General features: G+C 52.3%; 6 protein-coding genes across 6 annotated transcripts; 3 read left to right on the top strand and 3 right to left on the bottom strand.

The window, feature by feature from the left end:
- Positions 1–283: 283 nt before the first annotated feature.
- Positions 284–1,399, bottom strand: PG985_013719 (glycine d-amino acid deaminating protein; the record flags this gene model as incomplete). The annotated part of the gene is made up of 1 exon (XM_066833485.1): positions 284–1,399. The coding sequence occupies one exon, from the start codon at positions 1,397–1,399 to the stop codon at positions 284–286; it is 1,116 nt and encodes a 371-aa protein (XP_066678225.1).
- A 1,440-nt stretch (positions 1,400–2,839) lies between these two features.
- Positions 2,840–3,172, top strand: PG985_013718 (uncharacterized protein; the record flags this gene model as incomplete). Its single annotated transcript, XM_066833484.1, has 1 exon — positions 2,840–3,172. One exon carries the CDS (start codon positions 2,840–2,842, stop codon positions 3,170–3,172), a length of 333 nt encoding a protein of 110 aa, XP_066678224.1.
- Positions 3,173–3,783: 611 nt separating this feature from the next.
- On the top strand, positions 3,784–6,465 carry PG985_013717 (zinc finger protein zas1; the record flags this gene model as incomplete). The annotated part of the gene is made up of 3 exons (XM_066833483.1): positions 3,784–3,937; positions 4,002–5,505; positions 5,568–6,465. 3 exons carry the CDS (start codon positions 3,784–3,786, stop codon positions 6,463–6,465), a joined length of 2,556 nt encoding a protein of 851 aa, XP_066678223.1.
- Positions 6,466–9,506: 3,041 nt separating this feature from the next.
- On the bottom strand, positions 9,507–10,228 carry PG985_013716 (heterokaryon incompatibility protein-domain-containing protein; the record flags this gene model as incomplete). Its single annotated transcript, XM_066833482.1, has 3 exons — positions 9,507–9,535; positions 9,588–9,820; positions 9,906–10,228. 3 exons carry the CDS (start codon positions 10,226–10,228, stop codon positions 9,507–9,509), a joined length of 585 nt encoding a protein of 194 aa, XP_066678222.1.
- A 1,566-nt stretch (positions 10,229–11,794) lies between these two features.
- Positions 11,795–13,305, bottom strand: PG985_013715 (Adaptor complexes medium subunit family protein; the record flags this gene model as incomplete). Its single annotated transcript, XM_066833481.1, has 5 exons — positions 11,795–11,875; positions 11,931–12,304; positions 12,352–13,024; positions 13,077–13,205; positions 13,267–13,305. The coding sequence occupies 5 exons, from the start codon at positions 13,303–13,305 to the stop codon at positions 11,795–11,797; spliced, it is 1,296 nt and encodes a 431-aa protein (XP_066678221.1).
- A 3,799-nt stretch (positions 13,306–17,104) lies between these two features.
- PG985_013714 (Clock-controlled protein 8) lies at positions 17,105–19,158 on the top strand (the record flags this gene model as incomplete). Its single annotated transcript, XM_066833480.1, has 2 exons — positions 17,105–17,819; positions 17,912–19,158. The coding sequence occupies 2 exons, from the start codon at positions 17,105–17,107 to the stop codon at positions 19,156–19,158; spliced, it is 1,962 nt and encodes a 653-aa protein (XP_066678220.1).
- Between the last annotated feature and the right edge of the window lie 949 nt (positions 19,159–20,107).

The following is a 20,107-nucleotide window of genomic DNA, read 5'->3' as shown; positions in this document are numbered from 1 at the left end:
TTTATAAGTCCCAATGACATAGATCTCCCTTGACCGGGCCGGTGTAGCCTAGCGGTAGTATTCTTATCCATATACTTAAAGGCAAGAGGGTTCAACTCCCTCTGCGGTCACTTTTTTCGGCCCATGGGTACTATATTTTCTTTTTCTATAATCACTTTCTCTTACATTGAATTAATTCCCTACGACGTCAGGGTATCTACAATTCGTATGCTGCAACATTTATTGAAATTATGTATGATGATGCTTCTCTACAATTGTATTCCACTAGGTTTGCTTTTCCTGTCTAGTGCTCTGTACTGAAGCGGTCCAGCTGAAAGTCGACAAGAGCAGGATCACTAACACCCGTCATAATCTGCTTCGTCAAGAGATCACCCACAATTGCCGCATTCGTGACCCCAGAGTGCATGACCGCCACCGTAAGCCCCTCCAGTCCCGTCGCGCCAAGAATGGGGATCCCATCCTCGGGATCCGGACGCGTGCCAATCGTGTAATAATCGTACTCGAGATCGTCGCCGCCCACCAGCGCCGCCTGTACCTTCTCGAAGAGCGCGTCCGCATCCCCCTGTGGATTGTCGCCAGGGTCGCCACCCGTGTAGTCGGCCCCGGCGCGGATCCGGCCCTCGTCGACGGTCTGGCGCACGTGCAGCTGGTCCGAGTTGATGACTGTTTTGAGCAGCTTCTCTGATACAGGCTTCGTGTTGATGAGCATGCCCTGTCGGCCATTGACGGGGAGTGTGATCCCCTCTGTCGCCAGGAGTTGTACGCTGCCCAGGCCACCGGCGAGGACGACATGGTCGCCTAGGATCTGCTTGCCGTCTTTGGTGAGGACGCCGGTGGCCTTGGTGCTGCCGTCGTCGGCGGCGTCGCTCTTGACGAAGCTCTCGACGGTGTTGACGATGACTTTAGCGCCCATGTACTCGACAGCGTGGTCGAGCAGCTGCTGGGCCGCGACGCTAGCCTCGAGAGTCCCCTCGCCGCCGGCGAACAGGCCCCACTCCGGGACGTACTCCGCCTCGAACCCAGGCTCAATCTCGCCAATCTCAGTACGGTTGACGCGCACAATGTCGTAGCCCCAGGCCTGGTGCTGCTTCTCGTACTTCTCCAGCTCGTCGGGCGGCATGCTCCACGTGACGGAGCCGCCCCAGTGCAGCGGCAGACCACCGGGGATCTCGTCGGCGATCTCGGCCCAGCGCTTCATGGAGCGCACGCGGAAGTCGTAGTAGAACTTGGGGTTGTCGTAGGCGGCGTTCACCCAGGCGAAGGAGTTGGGCGTCGCGACGCCGCCGGGGTGCTCGGCGACGACGGTGACGTTGGTCTCGTGGGCGAGGTGCCAGGCCAGGGAGGCGCCGACGATGCCGCCGCCGACTACGACGACGTTGGAGGGGGGTTCGAAGGCCATGTTGGGCTCAGGGGGCGAATCAAAGGATAGAGGTGCCTGAGAATCAGGAGTTTGAGAAACGAAATTGAAGGCCTTCATACTTATAGGCGCAGAGTTATGCCAGATCTGCAAGAGCCGCACGATCGCAGATGTCGGTGTTGGCCGATGTTACTTCAGCCGGGATTTGGACTGTTCAAATTGCCATTCAAAGCATCGCCTGCCTCTTTCGGGACTGCTCCGTGATAAGGTGTGTATTCTCTCCTTGGCTGATGTTGTTGGTCGTCTGCACTGCGTAGCAGAATAGACCAAGCGGGGTGTGGATGGTGGGTTGCGCCAAGATGGCGTTATCACCAAGGGGGCAAAGGTTCAGCGATAGCGGAGCGGGGGTGTGGAGGTTTCCCCCCGGCACTTAGCCGATGGCGATCGGCAACTTTCCGCGGAGCCGGCTTGGGGCAACTCCCCTTCCACTCCGCCACTTGCCGTGATTTCTAAGGTCATCATCTTAAAGGCGACAGGCTTTTCCTGAAGTTGAGAAAATCGTTACTTTCAACTTGAGCAATGTCCAGCAGTTCCCACAATGTGTCGAAGTTAATGCTCAACCTTTGTTCATCAAATCGGAAACCCATCTGCTTCGCAGCACTGTGATCATATCATAGGCATTGACGATGATTTTCTGAATCTGGTAATTTTCGTTATTTCGACTTAATATCATTGATTCGTGTTATGATAAGTCCAAATCACTGATGCTGCCTGGGAAAGGGGCATATAGGGGCTGAGGCTCGGGTCCACCATTGGTCACAAGGCAGTCACCTAACAAGGAGTCATTGTAGAAGACTCTTCGATTTGCAAATAGCCCCACAGCAGCTTGCGTGCTTTTCATGCAAGTCCTTTGAGTGTATCTCGCGATATCCAGACGGTATCGATTCCACCTACAGTACAAGTATATCACTTTCTTTTCTATCATCAGACCGACGACCCCGAAAGCCCTTATACGCTCGAGGAAACGGCGTATTATTCGGGTCAGTCAAGCCATATTTCAGTATCTTCGACAGCAAACCTAGATTAAAGCAGTTCCCAGATGCAGTCTGACGTGAGCCATTGAAGGCGGTTGTCTTAGGCTTTTGGTCGAATAAGAAGGACTGAGAAAGGACCTTGCAGGTACTGGATATGTGGCTGGAACCGCTTAACAAAGATCTGTCCAGTCCGTACAAAAAAGCCCAAAAGGCAAAGATTCGTGAGACAAAGAGTTCCCGTGTGTGAATAGTATTGTTTATGAGGCTTCTTTGTTTAAATCACATGATGAGTAGTATTCTAGACCACCCATAGACTCTGTATGAAATGTATAAAGCTCACCCCCGGTCAGTCAACTAGAGCCAAAACTAGCAGACAGCATCAGACACTCACTTTCATCAGTAGCCTCTATTTTTCACTCTTTAACGTTTACACATTCTTTACTTGAAGATGCCTTCCTTCGCCACCGTCTGGGAGTACACCTGCGGACACACCCAGGAGACCCAGCACCTCTCCCGGGGAGAGGACAGTCAGGTGATCAAAGAGGTCCTTCCCGTGGCGACTCGCTGTCGCCTGTGCATCTGCCGGACGATGCTATCTGCAGTCAGCAGCAACATTACCTGCTTGACTATCAGTGCCGTCCAGGAAATCGAGGACGAGATCCAGGGCATGACCCGGGACGAGACCAGGCGGTACGTTAAAGCACTCTCGCAGCGGGTGTGTCTCCCCAGAGACGCGGCGATCTTTCAGGTCGCACTGGGCGAGCTGGTGGCTTGCAACTAGGAAGGGCTTTCGGGCCCGAGGTGTAAGCAGTTTACCCAGGACAGGCACATTTCGCGGGGCGAAAGGAAGATCGGAGGCATGATTCAGGTTCATCAGTTACTTTTCTTTTTCATAAGCGTATAAACATATTAATAGATAATAGACATGTACAATTTGATTATGTTCCTTGACGAGTTTCCAAGTTTCTGGTGGGATTTGTTGGATCGTGGCCGTCAATGGCGCAATAACCGACCGGGATTTGACGCCGCGCCAGCATTTGCGCCTGTAGCACCGTAGCGCTTTGATTAAAGCAACCTGGCGCCTCTAATACCCCAAAAATAGGGAGTCCCCCACGCTATTCCCCAGAGGTTCCTTCCCCCCAGAACGGCCCCCACGCGCTGTGACCCCGACGGTTTCTGACCCGAGCTGCCCGCCTCCCCACTTTGCCGCGCTCTCGAATCTCAGCTCCTAAGGTTACCTTCCATCTCATCTCACCAAACCCAATCTCTACCTAATCTATATCTCAATCTTTGATGCTGCGCTAATTAGCTACTTGTGCTTGATCTTGGCATCTCGGTGTTCTTTTAGCACACCTAGTAGCTTGGCGGCAATGAATGGGTCCGTCTCCAGCGATGGCGTCGCCCGAGGGATCGCAGCAGTCTCCAAGTGCGCCCGGCTACACCTACAAACGTGCCAGCCGTAAAGGCGCCGAGAAGAAATTTCGATGTACAGAGTGTCCCAAGGTCTACTCTAGAGCCGAGCACCTTCAGCGACATCAATTGAACCGTAAGCCCCCTTTTCCATGGTTCAATTCGCCTGCAATTCGCGTTACTCATTCCGAGTTGTACAGATAACCCAAAAGTGGTTTACAAGTGTCAGCACCCAGGCTGTTACCAAGCCTTTGTGCGCAAAGACCTTCTTGACAGACACGAGAGGCGCCACTCTGCAAGCTATCAGCCGCGGAATCGTGCGAGTAGTTTCAACATGCCTCCTGAATCCCCGCCTCTTGAGCCGCCTGTGTTACCTCTGTCGCCTGCCATGGTCGCCGAGAGGCAGACCCAATCCGCCCAGCCGTTCCCACAGCCTCCATTGCAGAGCGCGCCTCTGAATGCGTCCGTTCTTTTGACTCCAGATTCTGATGTGTCACGGCCCAAGTCACACCCGCTGCCACCCGTCCCGTCAGGCCCGGTCCTTCCCAGCACTGCATGGTCTGCTGGGCCAATGGACCCAGCGAACATGATGCGCCCTAAGCCAAGCTTCATGAGCCGCGAAGCACTACCGCCTATGGGATCCGAGCACACTCATTCGTCGTTTCTGCCTTACAGCTCAATGCCAATCTCACAATACGATAGTACCTTGACGCGGGACAACTTTGCCATGTGGCTATTCGATCCCCAGCGCAGCTACGGTGAGATCAGTATGGCCAACGTCCCCTTCTTCGACGGCGGGCTTGAGTCGGCGTTCAACAACAACATCCACTACGACCACGAGTCCTTGACGAGCCGGTCGCAATTGGGGTCGACCTCGACGCATGCGACGGAATCCTCGGACGATCTCGTATCGGAGATGCGCCGCTGCGAGGTGCTGAGGTGGGTCGACGTGTTCCGGCAGAAGCAGCCCTCGTCCGACGCGCTTATGCCGAATCTCGTCATGCAAGGGGCCAACAACGACCTGCCGGGATTAAGCCTGGAGATGATGCGGGCGTGTGTGCGACAGTTCTGGGAGTCGGTGTCACCGCGCATGCCGATCGTGCACCAGCCCACCTTCTCGTCCAACCGCTGCGCCATCTTGCTCTTGATGGTCATGATTGGCCTGGGCGCCGCCTCACTCAGCAGTCAAGCCCCTACGGACACCTACAGAGAGTGGGGTCCGTTTGCGGATTTGGTCATCACGTATTCTCGGTGGGAGATCGTCACGGATAATGATTCCGCCCCGCCTACGGAGCTATGGGTTGCACAGGCGCTGCTGCTTGTGGAGTTTTACGAGAAGATGCTTTCCAATCGAAAGCTTCACGAAAGAGCTCATATATACCATAGCGTGACGCTGACGCTCCTGCGACGCGGCAGCCCCTTGATCGGACGCGCTGGGAGTGAGTCGCCGCCCGATGCCCAGGTCGGAAACGAGAATCCGGCCGCAACGGATGCGAGGACGTGGTGGTCGCGCTGGGCCGACACAGAAGCAATGCACCGGGTCGTCTACGCGGCCTTCATGATGGACATCATCCACGCTGCCATGTTCGGTCACACTGCCGACATGGCGCCGCACGAGATACGGTTACCGCTGCCCTGCGACGAGACCTTGTGGCTGGCGGCCAGTCCAGAGAAAGTCCGCGAGCAAGAAGCGAGCCTTCGAATGTACGGCGTGAAGCCAGTATCGTTTCTGGACGGGCTGAAACAAGCCATTCATGGGAAGGAAGTACCGACGCATTCGTTCGGTCGCATGATCATCATGAGCGGCCTTTTGAGTGTCGGGTGGCACCTCAACCACCGCGAGACGCATCTGAGCTGGCTGGAGCTCGGGGAGGAGTGCCCTCTGATCGGCGGGAGAAGTGGTCCAAGATGCTTTTGACGGCATTCGACGGGTGGAAGTCCAGCTTCGACAAGGCCATGGGCACGAACGACCCCAACCCCAACGGCGAGGCCAAAACGGGGGCGAACGGACTAATCCAGAGTGCTGCCGTGCTGTACCACCTCGCCCAGTTCAGCTTGTATATCGACATTGTCGATTGCCAGGTTTACGCCGGAGCCAAGCGGTTGCTGGGGCGCAAGATCACGACCCGCGACTTTGGCAATGTCGTGGGCAGAATGCGGACGTGGTCGAACCAGCCATCGACGCGCCACGCGGTGCTTCATGCATTCAAGCTGCTTAACCAAGTACTGGTCGATCCCTTTCAGCGCCCGCGACCCATGTATCACGTAGGCACCGGCGGGCTGATCCAGAACACGCAGTACTCGTGCCGCAACGATCCGGATCCGCACCGGCCATGGATCCTGTACTACGCCACGCTGAGCATATGGTGTTTCGTCCAGGCCCTGGGCTATGATCGGTCACGCTCTACAGCGATAGGTTTACATCATCCGCAACAGTCTTACCACATGGCCAATTCACCGAAGGTGAGCTTGGCTGAGTACCTGTCCAGTGTTGCCAACTTGCATACACTTGACAAGACCACGGCGGCTAGCCTAGGGACGGGGCTGCCTGATCTGCTGGATACCGTGGGTAGCCTTGCGGCGGAGTCGCACTCGGAGCTCTTACAGGAGGCGCATGGGCGGCTGGAGCAGTGTAGGGAGATATTGGGAAGGGCGTCTCAATGACGAAGTTGTCATATGAAGCTACTTACATGTGACGGTTGGCAGTGCCGACCACGGCTCTGCTCGTCCCATGATAGTGTCTTCAATCAGCGAGTCCGTATTGGAAGATCACTTGCAGTGATTACATGGTTACACAGACATAACGGGACGGGTAATTGGTATTAGCGTCTTTGAAGCAAACGGATACATATGGGAAGCGGGAGTTTCGGCGCAGGAATGCATCGCTGCGGCAGCCAGCGGTTTAATGGACATTTGAGTCGCTATACCGAGCAACTATTTGACATATCAACTTTCTATTAAACACCATCATTAGCGTTTATTGCCATTCCAATCACACGATCTCGTATAACCTTGATCTAGATATCTCATGACGTACGCCTCGCTGGCGTTCTTTATCTTGTGCACCGTCAACTCCTTTATTCGAATGGTAAAGCCGCTCAAAGCCGAGTGCGGCAATACTCGGCTCAGTTGGTGTCACTGCCCCCTTTCATGGTCGCCCGACATTCCTCGAGGCGGCACCGCACATGCCAGACAAAGCACGCCACACGGTGACACAGGCCCGTGATCGAGGCCACCCGGCGCTTATGGCATTCTTTGCGGCCAACCGGTTATATTGGTAGCGTTCAATTGGATGGGGTTCGAGACACATACTTCATCTCGACGTGCTTTCGGCGGTTATTGTCGCTTGCAGTCATGAGTAGGCTTAAAATATGCTGAAGAGCGATTGATATTTTCCTTCTTTTACAAGTCTTTACAGGTCATTTCAACGTGGAGATTGACTTTCAAGGACAGTCAAACTTCTACAGACGAATAGTTAAACATGGTCGGCTTATTTCATATCTTTATATCGTTCAGTCAACTTCGCCCATTTAGATGGTCACTCCCAGAAATATGTCTCGATTTTCTTATCAATCTGTGGGAGCATCGTCCTGTCCGATCCATCCGGGACGGTCCTTCTAGATTTGACTCAGCATCATACACTCAATCATGTGCCGAAGAATATGGAAAGCTCCTAGGCTGGATATCACGATCTCAGCATGAGGCAATCATGTTTCTTGCTATTAATGCAATTACACGAGAAGGGCCTGATAGTGGAGATATTTTACAGATTGGGATATCGACATGGGTACCAGAAAAGTCACTGACTCCAGAGTCGTTACAATGGCATGTCCATTCCTCCTCCGCTGAATTGATCAATCATTTGGACTTGATGGTACAGAGCGAAGACCACATTAGGAGGAAGTACAATATCCTTGCATCAGATGTTAACGAGCTTTTACGTCGACAACTAGAGCAATGCACATCGAAGGGGTTTGAAGTTGTCATTGTCAGTCATGGAGCCAATCAGATGGTGCAAAGTTCAAAAGGCCAGCTCCAGCTACCAGATGGGATAGGTCATTTAGATACACAGAAGATTTGGCACTATGAACATCACGAGGGGGAACTGGACACTATAGAGCACTGTGTTCAAACAGCATATCTGCCATGTACTCACCCTCTTGGTACCAGTGCCGGAAACAACGCCTTTCACATAATACAGCTGCTTAAGAAGTCGATGTCGCAAACAAGAAAGTTTGGGACCGGAAACAAACAATGAAAGTTTCACTTCTTCAGTGGTCCCTTTAGATATATCATACACAAAATGAAGGCATTGGAAGGCTTTAGGAGGTTTCTCATTCGTCTCTGGAATGATGTCTGCCTAAACAGACTTTTATTATTACATGGACCACATAATGTATATTACCAGATGCTTTCTATTCTTATGTCACATGTTATTGAAACTATGACTTCCAGCCTCACCAATGATGTGATATGCTTTATGAATTTTATACCGTTCAACTGAAGCTGACTTGCTGATTGAATTGAACGATACCACTCGCACTAACTGCGGGATGGATCTCTGAAAATTATTTCAACGAAGACTTCTGGGCGGCCGCGAAAGTCGTGGTATCGGCTTTCCAGAACCTGGACAAGGGGCCACAGTTTGGGGTCATTACTGTATTTGGAAGAGAAGTGGGTTTCCAGGGTATTGTGAAGCTTGGAAAGTTTCTGGAGTATCTCCTCTGTGTTTGTCGCTGATTGCACCCGCTGGTCAAAGAGTGCTGACCAAGCTTCCCTATCTCGCGCTTCAGACAAAATCGTCGAGGCTTTGGCATTGAAGACTGTGTAATGGGACGTAATATTCACTCCATTTCTGTCCCATACCGCCGATAGAAGAATGCTGAACTGGCCGCTACAAACTAATTCATGCGACATATCTAGACTTCTGCGCTGTCTCAGTGTTGTCGTCGTGAAATTGCCCACATCGAAGGTTTTAAGGTATGCCTGGATATGGTCAATTTCACCGAAGCCAAGCTCAATGAGAAACCCTGAAGATTCTGAACTTCGGTGTCTGTGGATGAATTGAAGCTCATTGTTGACAGGTGCAGGCTTGAATCGGGACGCGGTTGTGATGAATACATCACGAGGTATTGCAGTGCCCATCGATTGATACTGGTGTTCAAGGCAAGTTCTGGAAAATGAAGCGTGAGCCCGCAACCACCTATTGTTCTCTGCGTCTCCAGCTATCAATAAAGGTATCCAGATTCGAAACTCCTTTCGAGATGTCCGGTTCTGTGGATGGTGCAGCACTCGACAGCAATTCAATCCTGCCAATACCACGTCGCGTATATCTGTTTTCATGATTTCCAGCTTCATGGATATACCAAGGTTTGTGATCGAGTATGACGACTGGTTGGAATATATACATCTCGAGACATCACCACATCGACTGAAAGCCGATGGGGACACTGCAAGACCGGCTGTTGAGCCAACTGTCGAGTCATTGTTCTCCCAGGCCAAGATGCTATGGTCGTCTGACACTTTGATGATTTCCTCTTGGAGTTTAAGGAAAGCCTTCGACCCCTGGCCATATAACATTGGCATGTTAATGTCAAATATCCCAAGCAGACAATAGGCCATATCTTCCGGTACAGTGGTTCTTCGTTTGGCAGCCCAGGACATGCGTTGCGCAATAGAGAATGTGGGAATGCTTGACACATCTCTTAACGCTTCCCGATGTATAGTTGTGAAGCTGAAGATCCACTCAGATAGTCCAGCCTTATCCCCGAGTGGTGACCAATCACGGGCAAAGAACACCAGGTTCGCGGGCGCCAACAGTTCCTGTAAGGTCCAGCCACGAGTCCACCACCGACTGTTCTGGAAGTTGTCCCAGACCGCGATGTTTTGGCGTTTCGTTGTCTGGTGTCGTGTAAACCATCCCTCGGTATAGCTCTTGTAACCGCGAAGAGAAGAGGCGGCGGGGACTTGAACATCAGTCAGAATGACGTAGCAAACTTTTGAGTCTCGGTACCATGCACTGTGTCCAATATGTTAGTGACAAATACGCTAGTGGTAGTATGAGGTTGACTCCTAAAAAAGACAGCGAGAAAAGACAAACTTACAACATCGAGTTGATAGCCTCGCTAAGTTCAGCCGAGCTCGTCTTGTCGATGCAGTTGGTGTCACACCAGAGATACTGGATCCCGTCGCGAGAAGCTTGCTGGCAAGCGCCGATGACCTTGTCGTAGCCCCTTTTCCGGGTGACGTTGGGCCGGGACATCTTCTGTGTGTGCGGACATTGGCCCTGGATGGCGCCGGAATCGTGGACCACCTCCCATTCCTGGAACGAGATCTCCTCGGGGCCCCAGGTGTGCGAGAGGATGGCGTAGGGGACCTGAGTGTAAATGGACTCCAGGAGGAAGGTCTTGGTGTTGATGAGACGCATGGTGTTGGTGTGTTGAGGAGACGTGAGGGAGCTGGGTCAGCGAGAATGCGAATAGGGCCGAGACAATGTTGGTAGGGCAAAGAGCTACCTTGATGAGACCTTCTGCAATAGGGAAAGAAGATGATAAGATGAGAACTCTGGTTGTTGAAAAAGGCCAGGATACCGAGACACTGCGGTTACCTGGGAGTAAATACTGTCGACGTAGTGAATATCTCACCTCTGTCCCTATCTCAGGATCCGTTTGTCATCATGCAACTCTTCTGGTCCTGAGACATGCATATTGAGAATGGATGCGAGATATAACAAACGAGCAGTAAACTCTCTTCGGTGTGAGGCTTTCGTTTCTGTCCGGTTAGCCGACTTGATATCTCAGGATTATGCCAACCACACCGCGAGCCAGGCGGAAAGATGTTTCAGACGATTATGCCCTCGGATATCTTTTCATGTACTCTTATTTCCTATCTATCATTTCTAACGGTCGGTGTGCATCGCGGATGAGTGCTGTCGTTTGGCTTGGGAGACGGCTAGCTGCAACCCAACGCACCAGCCTTGCTGAACTTATTGATACTATCAGACTGCCCTTAGATTATTTCCAATACTGCTCATGACATGCGTACGAATGGATACCAGTGGCCAAAAACCAACCTCTCATGTTAACAACATATTTCACGATCAGTAAACTTACTCTGAGTTGCGTCTTTGATTTCTTGCATCGGGGTATTGGCACGATTTTGAGATAATCTTTATGTTGACAAGAACAAGCCCAAACCAGCCGGGTGCATATGCACCACTGAGTGACAGGATGACTGGACTTCACTACACCGTGTAATTCAACCCTCAGGCCCGTTTAGCGAAGTCAACTCTTAAAAGTCGGGCGATTGTACCGATAAGGATCATTTCTGTCAGGTGGCTGAAGATCATAGATGGTAGGAAAGATGCAGGTCGGAAAAGCAACAAACGGATTAGGCAAGTTCGCAACCCCTCGCCTTACAACCACTGATGTACCCATTCGTTATGTTAATATGTCAGCGAGGTATCGGAAATGATAGAAGCGGCCTGATTAACCGTGAGCCGGAGCTCTATGCGTCGTATTTGAGCATCTGAGAGGCGCTGTATAAGTGAGAAGTGACCGATGTAGCTATATGCGACTGTTACCTGTCAATGCTGGAGAATACGAACTCCTGGCCAAAGCACTGAAACATTCGGTGTGAAGGACAAAGAAAACGGATTCAGACGTCACATCATCGCTGAGCAATATTCCGGCGTATCATATCAGGCAAGTTGATTGATCTCTTTCGCCCAGGATGAGATGTCGGGAAGCCGAAACTCGCTCCACTTGTACCAATGCCAGTACTGGGTGAAATCAAATTGAAGCTCACAGGTGCATTAGAGAAGAATATGACGAGGACATGTTGATGTTTTTGATCCTCGGTAAATGTTCTGTGCTCTCCATAATCTTCGCATCCGGGCCAATCGTTCTACCTGTCGCTTTTTCTCTAGCCTTGCCTCCTTTGCGCTTGTCGTGTAGATAGAAAGGCCGCCCCTCCAGCATTATCTCGTCCATCATTATACAGCATCCGGCAAGCGCACAGCGATATCTCCAGATTGCGTAATGTACCGTACCCAGGGCAGGGACGGATATTGTAACTAATGACGGGTCAGGCCTTGTCACGGCAACAAATGATAATATGTGGGCACTTACTTTGGGTTCAGTAATCTTGAGGTATCGCACCTGGATACCACTTGTCGTAAAGTAGGGGATCTCGAACTTGACCTGGATCGGTCGCTTGGCGCCTTTGCCAGCGCTGACACCGCCCATACTACCACCAAAACCACCCGTCATACCACCACCGTGCTCGTCATCTCCACGTACACTGGGCAAGCCCAGCTCAGCCCTCATTAAGAATTCCTTCTGGCCACCAAACTGCTTGATCTTCCACACGATGGCGCTCTGCTCAGGGGCGTAGTGGACGCTTCCGACGTTGGTGCGGAAGCGGGGGAGTCGGCGTCGTCGGGCACCGGCACGATAATTTCGACGTTGTTGGCTGTGCTCCTCCTCTTGAACTGTGCGCGCGCCTTCAACATGTATTCTATCCGAGAGCCAGAGTGGCTCTCTACCACACACTCCACCCAGATCAAGGGCTTCACTTGTGTGTTCAGACGGTAGCTCATGAGCTCGAACTCGCCATCCGGGGGAATGAAGGAGATGGTGCGGTCATTTTCGAAGCGTGATAGTCGCACGCACTGGTGGAACTTTACGTCTTCCATCTCGATAGCCTTGCCTCGTGTCGTCCTTCCGGTCGTCTCGAACATGACTTTGTCGTTCAGCCCCAATCGCAGCTCGGGCATACCCGAGAGGTAGCACTTCATCTTGATGGCGCCCAGAATCTCGGAGCGCAAGACATTGCCATTCGCCGAGACCAGCAGGTTCAAACTCTCCACAACGTCCAAGAACACCTCGTTCTTCCTATATCTGATACCCTCCGAACGCCATGATACAGCATTGGTGACTGCGATGGGCGGGCGCGCCTGGACCTCGAGCTTGTGCGATTCTTGTGTAATGTACTCCTGCAGGATCTTGGATTCGGTCGTTTGCGGGTAACCAAAGTCCATCATCTCATCCAGCAGTTCGTAGATGATAACGAAGTTGTCGCGAATGGACTCCTCCTCGAGGGCCTTGAAGTACTCTGTAAACACTTCCACTATCTTGTGCAGGAAAGGGAGTATCTCGGCGGCATTCGTGTTGCGCTTCGTCAGGGCAAGGAGGTAAAGGTTGTTGTGTCGGATGTAGAGATACTATCGGTTGTGAGAAGCAATTCTGGTGGGTAGGGGGTCGTGTATATCCTACGTTGACACCCTCGTGGGAGAAACATGGTGGTACAGCGGATGATTCCTCTTCAGCGTCGCTCAGGAGAACCGGGAACTTCTCGACTGCTGACATGGGAATATCACCGCGATAGTTTCGGGCCAGAAGGGTCTAATCCAGGCAAGTATTAGTACCATAGTGCCATCAAAAGTCAACAATGGTCGCTGCGTACCTTGCCCTTGAGGTCGAGGAAGAACAGCGCGGAAGCCATGATGTTTGGGAGCTTGGCGGTAAGGAGTGGATGTTGATGTTGCGAAAGGAGACGCCAATTGGCACTCTGGCCAGACAATAAGAGCCAGAAGCGCTAATTCATGCGTGTCGATGCTCGGGTCGGCTTTCGTCGCGGTCGAATGCTGCAGCCTGATGGTTATTATTGACGTCGAGACAGGCGCAATTACAGTTAACACACAAGCTGGATGGACCCTTCTAACACTCCAAGTGACACCTGGGCAGGCCAGATTGACCCCACGTAATCAGGAGTGGACGTTGACGAGCTCAATGGAGGCACAGACCACATCTTAGCAGCTAGACTCACGTGACTCTAGCCTGCAGCTCCCGCTAGGGAGTGGAGCCCTGAAAAATGCATATAAACACCAAAAGTGGCAGGAAGCTTTCTCGTTTCCCTCTTCTTTTACACCAACGCGTCCATTAGACAGTGCACGACTTCTTAATTCTCACAATACCGGCATTCTGCTGGATTATTGCGTTTGACGTGGAAGTGGTTTGCGATTTCGAGGCGCGGAGAAGGATTCAATTGAATATGGTACCATAAGAGCTGCCCGAGCAAACACTTCCGTTGCTTTTGGCGGCGTCAGAGGGACCGAACATCACGATTAGATTGAGTAGCATTTTTTTCTCTGTGGACAACGTCTTTCGTAATGTTTGCACGAGTCTGCCATGAAGAATTTCGCTTTGATGGCCTCGCTTGCTTCGTATCAGAGCACCATCATCTGGGTTGACATTGCACTCACATCTGAATCTGTCAGCCATCTGGTGTCACTTGTCAATGTAAAATGCTGTCCTCGGCTGCAAGTAAGCGCCAGCGCGAGCTGCGTTACGCAGGGACTTGGAGATATCGAACCACCTCGCCGGCTCCCATCTGGAAGCCGTTATGTCGTGATTGTCGGTCGACCTTTACCGCCGAATGGCACATTACGTTGAAAATCCCAGATCTAGATCTTGAGTTTCGGTAGAGATACTCCAGTGATTTCGGTGCAACATCAGGGCTTTATCAGATGATCCTATTTCACCAGATCCTCTTTTTCAGCGAATTTCCCCCAACGTTCTCGGTGTTGAGAAGGAAGGAATCAGGTCCAGCTTATGCTCTTCTCATGTCAGACATGTTGAAGTTGTGGGGGGTCTACGCAATCTCGAGTTCTTGATGGTCTAATAGGGAGAATTGGCATATCGAACACGCAAATTTTCACAGGTAAACTTCATGCGAATGCAACCCCTAGAACAAATTTAGTGTGTCTTCTAGGCAGGTCCAATCGAGCCCATCTCAAACACCAATCGTCTTAGAGCCGGGCAATATCCGGCGTTGGTATTTTGGTATGCATACTGTATGAAAAATAGAGTCCTACAGCCAAGGGCACGAATAAAAAAAAAGCCACCGGTAAAAACGGTACACAACGCTGGTGACTGTCAGATGCTTTTTTTCACATCCTTCAACAGAGCGCTATTGCGACCATCGTTACTCTAGCGGTTGCCAGCATTGCTTCATGTGGGCCACCCTTGAAAGCAGCTGGGCAAATCAGAAGCCGCATGCTCAGCTGGTGGTGGGGACTGATCTCCAAATTGCAGAAAGACATGCCATGTATTTGTACATCTCGAAGCATTGTTAGTGTGTCGCATGTGATCGAGTCTGGCAGTCCGGTTCCGCAAAAAGCCCACGCTCTTGGCTGCATCTCTCAGATTAAACAGCCAAACACGTGCATGGCCCTGCCTTTGCCTTGTGCAAGTACCCGTCCCCCGTCATTGCTGACTTCATAAACGGAATCAGCCCTGGAAGCAGCATGGCGCGTCGAGGGCCGGCGAACAGGGGCGCAATCACAAATTGTGACAACTTTGGAGTCATGTATGGGGTGGTTTTGCAGTGCTGGTAATTTGTGCAGTGCAGTGCAGCCCCTTTCCAAACATTGCATGACAAGATGCAGATGAAATAAGAATCCAGCGGTTTGCTGTCATGGAGGTTGTGCGTCTAAAACGGGGGTACGTTGACGTTCTCGTTCTTTTTTAGAGTCCGGCAATGCATCCATCTCCAGCTGTGTGTGAAATCTGGAATAACTGGGCTGGCTGTGGAAATGATCGATCCCTCCGTCCCCCGAATCTGTTGGAAGTTGGAACGGGTGCCCCATCCTCCTGCTTCTGGCTGCTTGCTGCTTGTAGCCGTCAACCGTCGAAGCCTGCGCTTTCACATGGAAGCCAGAGAAGAGCGCGCCCCTAAAAAGGGACAGGGCAAACAGCACGCTATTTCTAGAGGATCTGCTCCACCGAACAGCGCACCTGAGCACCACCCCCCTGTAGTTGGGACCTGCTAACCTCGGACCCTACATGCGACACGACGGGCGACAACCGGCCGGCTACGTCTGCACCAGTGAGAGGGCAGGTGGTGTGTTTCTTTCACAAGCAGAGAGGGAGCGAGAGAGATCGCTGCTTACCGCATACGTCAACCGACCTGGGGAGACAGAAGGGTGTTGATGTTGATCTTTCTGGACCCAGACGAGAGTTGCATAGGGAGTCCGAATTGAGTCATGACACAAGTGTTCGCACCCATCAGAGTGGGATTTTTCAGCAAGGCATATGATCACATTAGTTTGAGCAAGTGAAAGGGGAGAACCCGTATGGGATGGGGGGTTTCGAGGAAACGGTGCGACCAGCTGGGAATTAGTTACATAACCCAACGTAATGTCTGGTACGGTAATGGGACTATGCTACTGCCACATGATGCTGCTTGTCGCTGGTTGATTGGGGAGGGCCAGCAAGAAAAGACCACCACCACACCAAGGGACGACCTAAAAGACGGGGGAGCACCTTGTCCCTGTCTCACACTTGTGCCCTGCTGCCGGCGGTTTGCCGCCCCCCAGATTTTTCCCTGACTGGTCAATCAGCGCGCACCTCCCGTTCTATGTAATTAATCCCATCTCATCATCAACGACTACGTAGTACATACAGTACTACTGCACGACTTTGAGCCCGTTTGGTGCTGGGCCTGCTCAATTTGAACTGCTCAGCGGGGACCATCTTTCGGTTGCTGTCATTTTCATAAGCAAGCTAACCCCCCACGCCCTTTTGGTTGAGATAGATTGGTCCTTGACTGGCATCATCGTCTCATGATAGCCATACCATCATTATCTTTCCTCCCGTTTTACTTCTGCTTCTGACAAAAGGGAATTGCTGTACTACTACTACTCTAAACTGCGACCACGGCTATTACTACCATCCCCACCCCGGTTCTGAGACTGTGTGAACCTTCCCGTCTCTCTCTGGGCGTTGCATGAGCGCAAGCTCAGTTTCTTTCCTTTTCTCATTCATTCGCACGTGTACCAAGGAAAAGCACACACGGGTTCTCCGCTTATATACCAATACGGTCGGTATACCCATAGCCATAGCACAGCCGTGCTGATAAAGGTGTATTCCTCCCACAAGCACGAGTCAGGTCCCTATATTCCATCAATCTCCACGGGTTGAGACCGACAGCGGCCGACGTTTTGCAAGAGCGCCTCGGGAATACACTGCATTGTTCGGACGGTGCCAACTCTGTCGCTCGAGCCTTTTCCCCCCTCGGACTGGCCCCAAATGATTTCATACAGTATTCTCAGCGATAGACTGGCAAGCTAGAGCCTTTTCCACCCGCCCAAAGTAGGAAGGCGCTTCACAGGCTTGAGTTGAGTTCACTGCTGCTACCTACTCTCAGCGCCTTCGCACTGGTTCTGATCGGTTTATTACTCGGGTTGTCTACGCGCTGATGCAACAACAAATAAGCACCGGCGCATACCAAACAACCCACCATGGAGCAGAATCACATGTTGCCCCGGCCGGCAAACATTGTTGATTTTACCTCGACTACCGCTGCGATTCACCACCCTCTCGATCAGAAGCCGGCCATCCTGCACCAGGACCCTCGACAACAAACTCCCTCAACAGACCCTGCGGCTTTGAAAACATTCGATCGTACCTTTAAGCTTCCACTGTATCCTCCACCGTCATATGCTCAAACACACCACCACGACCACAAAGCCCTTGTCTTCCCCGACGCTCCCAAGACGGAACTCGCTCCGATCCACACCTTCACTGGCCTCGCCAACGACGACAAGAAGAAGCATACTCTGCCGTCCCTGTCCTCCCTAACCGCCTCGTCGTCGCCTCCTTATCCTACGTCTCTGGCCCAGTCCAACCCGTCTGTCCCTCCGGCGCCGACCTACAACCCCCCAGCTCCCCCATTATCCGCGACAGCGACTGCATCGGCCTCGTCCTCGTCCTCGACTGCGGTTCCTCTTCGACCACAGGCTACTCACTGGCCGAGTCTCAATCCTCTGACGGCCTACTACACCCCAAGCCATGCGCCAGGTGCAGAGCCAATGCAAATGGAAGGGGACTCAACAAACAGCAGCGTCTCGAGCGCAGCTTCACCAGAACAATACGAATCAGGCAGGGCAAGTAGCGTCAGTCTAGATGACCCAGACGTGAGGCTTGCCGCTGAAGCCCTGGGCGACTTAAGAGCAGGTCAGTTGGCCCACCAGAACCCGGACAGCAGCAAGCGACGCTGTCATTCCATTTCGTCGGGGGACGTGCTAACAAGCTATCATCATGTGTAGACTTCGTATCTTCGCCAGCAGATCACAGCACAACACTACCATCGACACCAAGGTCACAATCGAACGCACCGCCCGAACCTCTTTTACAACTACTTACCACGAACCATCCGCTCCTCGGCAATGTTATCGAGGGAACACAATCGGCGTATCATGCCGGTAAGGAATTATACCCGCGCTTCAGGTCGGGTGCCGAATATGTCGAGGGCTATGTGACCCCTATCGCCAACACGGTCGGCACTGTCGGTCGGAAAACCGGCGTGGAAGGAGGTGTGCGCTGGTTCTTGAAAGGAGGGTTGAACGGAGCGCGGAGGCACAAATCCCATGATTCGGATCTGGAAGCCTGCAATCACGGGCCGTCGAGCAAGAGGCGCAAAGTCGACGCGGGATCGGAAGAGATGATGGACCAGGACGAACACATGTCGGGGACAATAACCCCAAGAGCGGCAAGCGACCCCCACGACCGTAGGTCGTCCGTCGCGAGCACCATCGACACTCTGCCTGCATACGACGAATACCGATCTCCGGCATATACGGAGCAGTCGGAAACACGACCGACAAGCGGATCCGCATGGCAATCACGGCTTATCATGTCGACATCGGGCTTGAGCATTGCCATGAGCGAGGAGAGCTTGAGGAGTCTCAAGTATTGTCTCAGCTGGTTACGCTGGGCCAATGTACACATTGGCAATGTCATCAACTCATTGAAGTCGGTCATGGACCGGTCAGCCAACGATCCGAGCATGGAAGGGTCCGGTACCGCGACCAGCGCCGAGCAACAACAAATGGCAGCGCGGATCAACGCCTTAAGAGCCGACGTTCTGAAGACCCTCCAAGATGTCATTAGCACAGTCAGCAAATATGCTGGCGGTGCTCTGCCCGACAACGCCCGCATCCTTGTCCGCCGCCACCTTACCAGCCTGCCTCAGCGCTTCCGCATCGCATCCATGGCAGACGAGGGTCAGAGGACCGACCAGCAGAGCGCCATGTCGGCCGAGGAGGCTGGCATTGCCAAAGAGAAGGAGATGCGCGAGGGAGTGCAGAAGGTTCTCGTCCTCGCCAAGGAGGGCCTCGACATGATGGCGCAGGTATCTGGTGTTCTGGATGGCACCATCGTCAGTGCCGAAGAGTGGTGCGATAGACTAGGCCGAAAGAGGAGGCAGCAGCGCGAAGAGCTTCTCGAAGGCCCGCGGCTGCCGCATTTCCCTATTGACGATGGCAAGATGGACGTCAAGATGGCCGGACAATAGATGACGACGACGAAAGCAAGATACGACGAGCGACGCGGAGAAGCATATCAAGAACGAAAAAAGAGGTTGGTGTTCCGGGGAAAACTAAAAAAAGAGCAATGCCGAGGAGAGATGGGATGGCTAGGGTGTGGGGTTCACCAAGCATGTCATGGAGCCGACCGACCAGATCGGCATTACACCACATCACTAGTTCGACGGACTGGCCGATTTCCTTTCTACCGATACCGAGATTCTCGTTCTGGGGCCCCTCTCCCCTCACACCACACATGTCGCCTTGACATGCGCACCCACCATATCTACGAACTACGATTTTCATACTACTGTCACGAAACGTCGTGCGCGAGGCACAGCTTATACCCTTTCGGCAGATTAATCGACGCCTTGTACATGTATTCAAGCTTGGATTCTTCGTCTGCTTGCTGAACGCCGCATGCATACTTACACCTACCTTTTTCGAACTTCACACCGATTCTCCCTACGCATCACGTATAGGGGAATCTTTATACTAGGGCTTCTTTGGTTTCACTATGGGCTAGGCATCACTTTCCGGGACGGATTTTTAAAAAAATAAATGGAAAATGAGGCACATTTAGCGGTACGTCGCTGGCGTTGTCACGGAGATGTCGTCGCGTACTCGACCATGGATGGAGGAGTTGTCTGTACTCATTTTACGCATAGCAATCTTGCGTGGCTCGGAATTGGGCTATTGATATTTATTGAATATATCGTACAAATTCACCGTATCTCTTGTCACCCATGTATCAATACTATTCCACGGGTTCACACTTCAAGCACTTGCCTCTGCAGCGCGGCGACTTGCCCACGACTTATGCTCCAAGCTGCGCCAGTAGCACGCTTTTGAGTTGCGGCATTCCATTGGGGTCCGCGGGCCCAACCCTCTCGGGACAGATGCCATCGTGATCGGGATTGACTCCCGCCAGGAAGCTCA

Source organism: Apiospora marii (assembly GCF_038362585.1).
Source record: "Apiospora marii strain CBS 49790 chromosome Unknown utg000011l_segment0_segment0, whole genome shotgun sequence".
In the NCBI taxonomy this organism is placed as follows: Eukaryota; Fungi; Ascomycota; class Sordariomycetes; order Amphisphaeriales; family Apiosporaceae; genus Apiospora; species Apiospora marii.
Note: the sequence above shows the minus strand (reverse complement) of the source record. Positions and strands in the feature narration are given on the sequence as shown.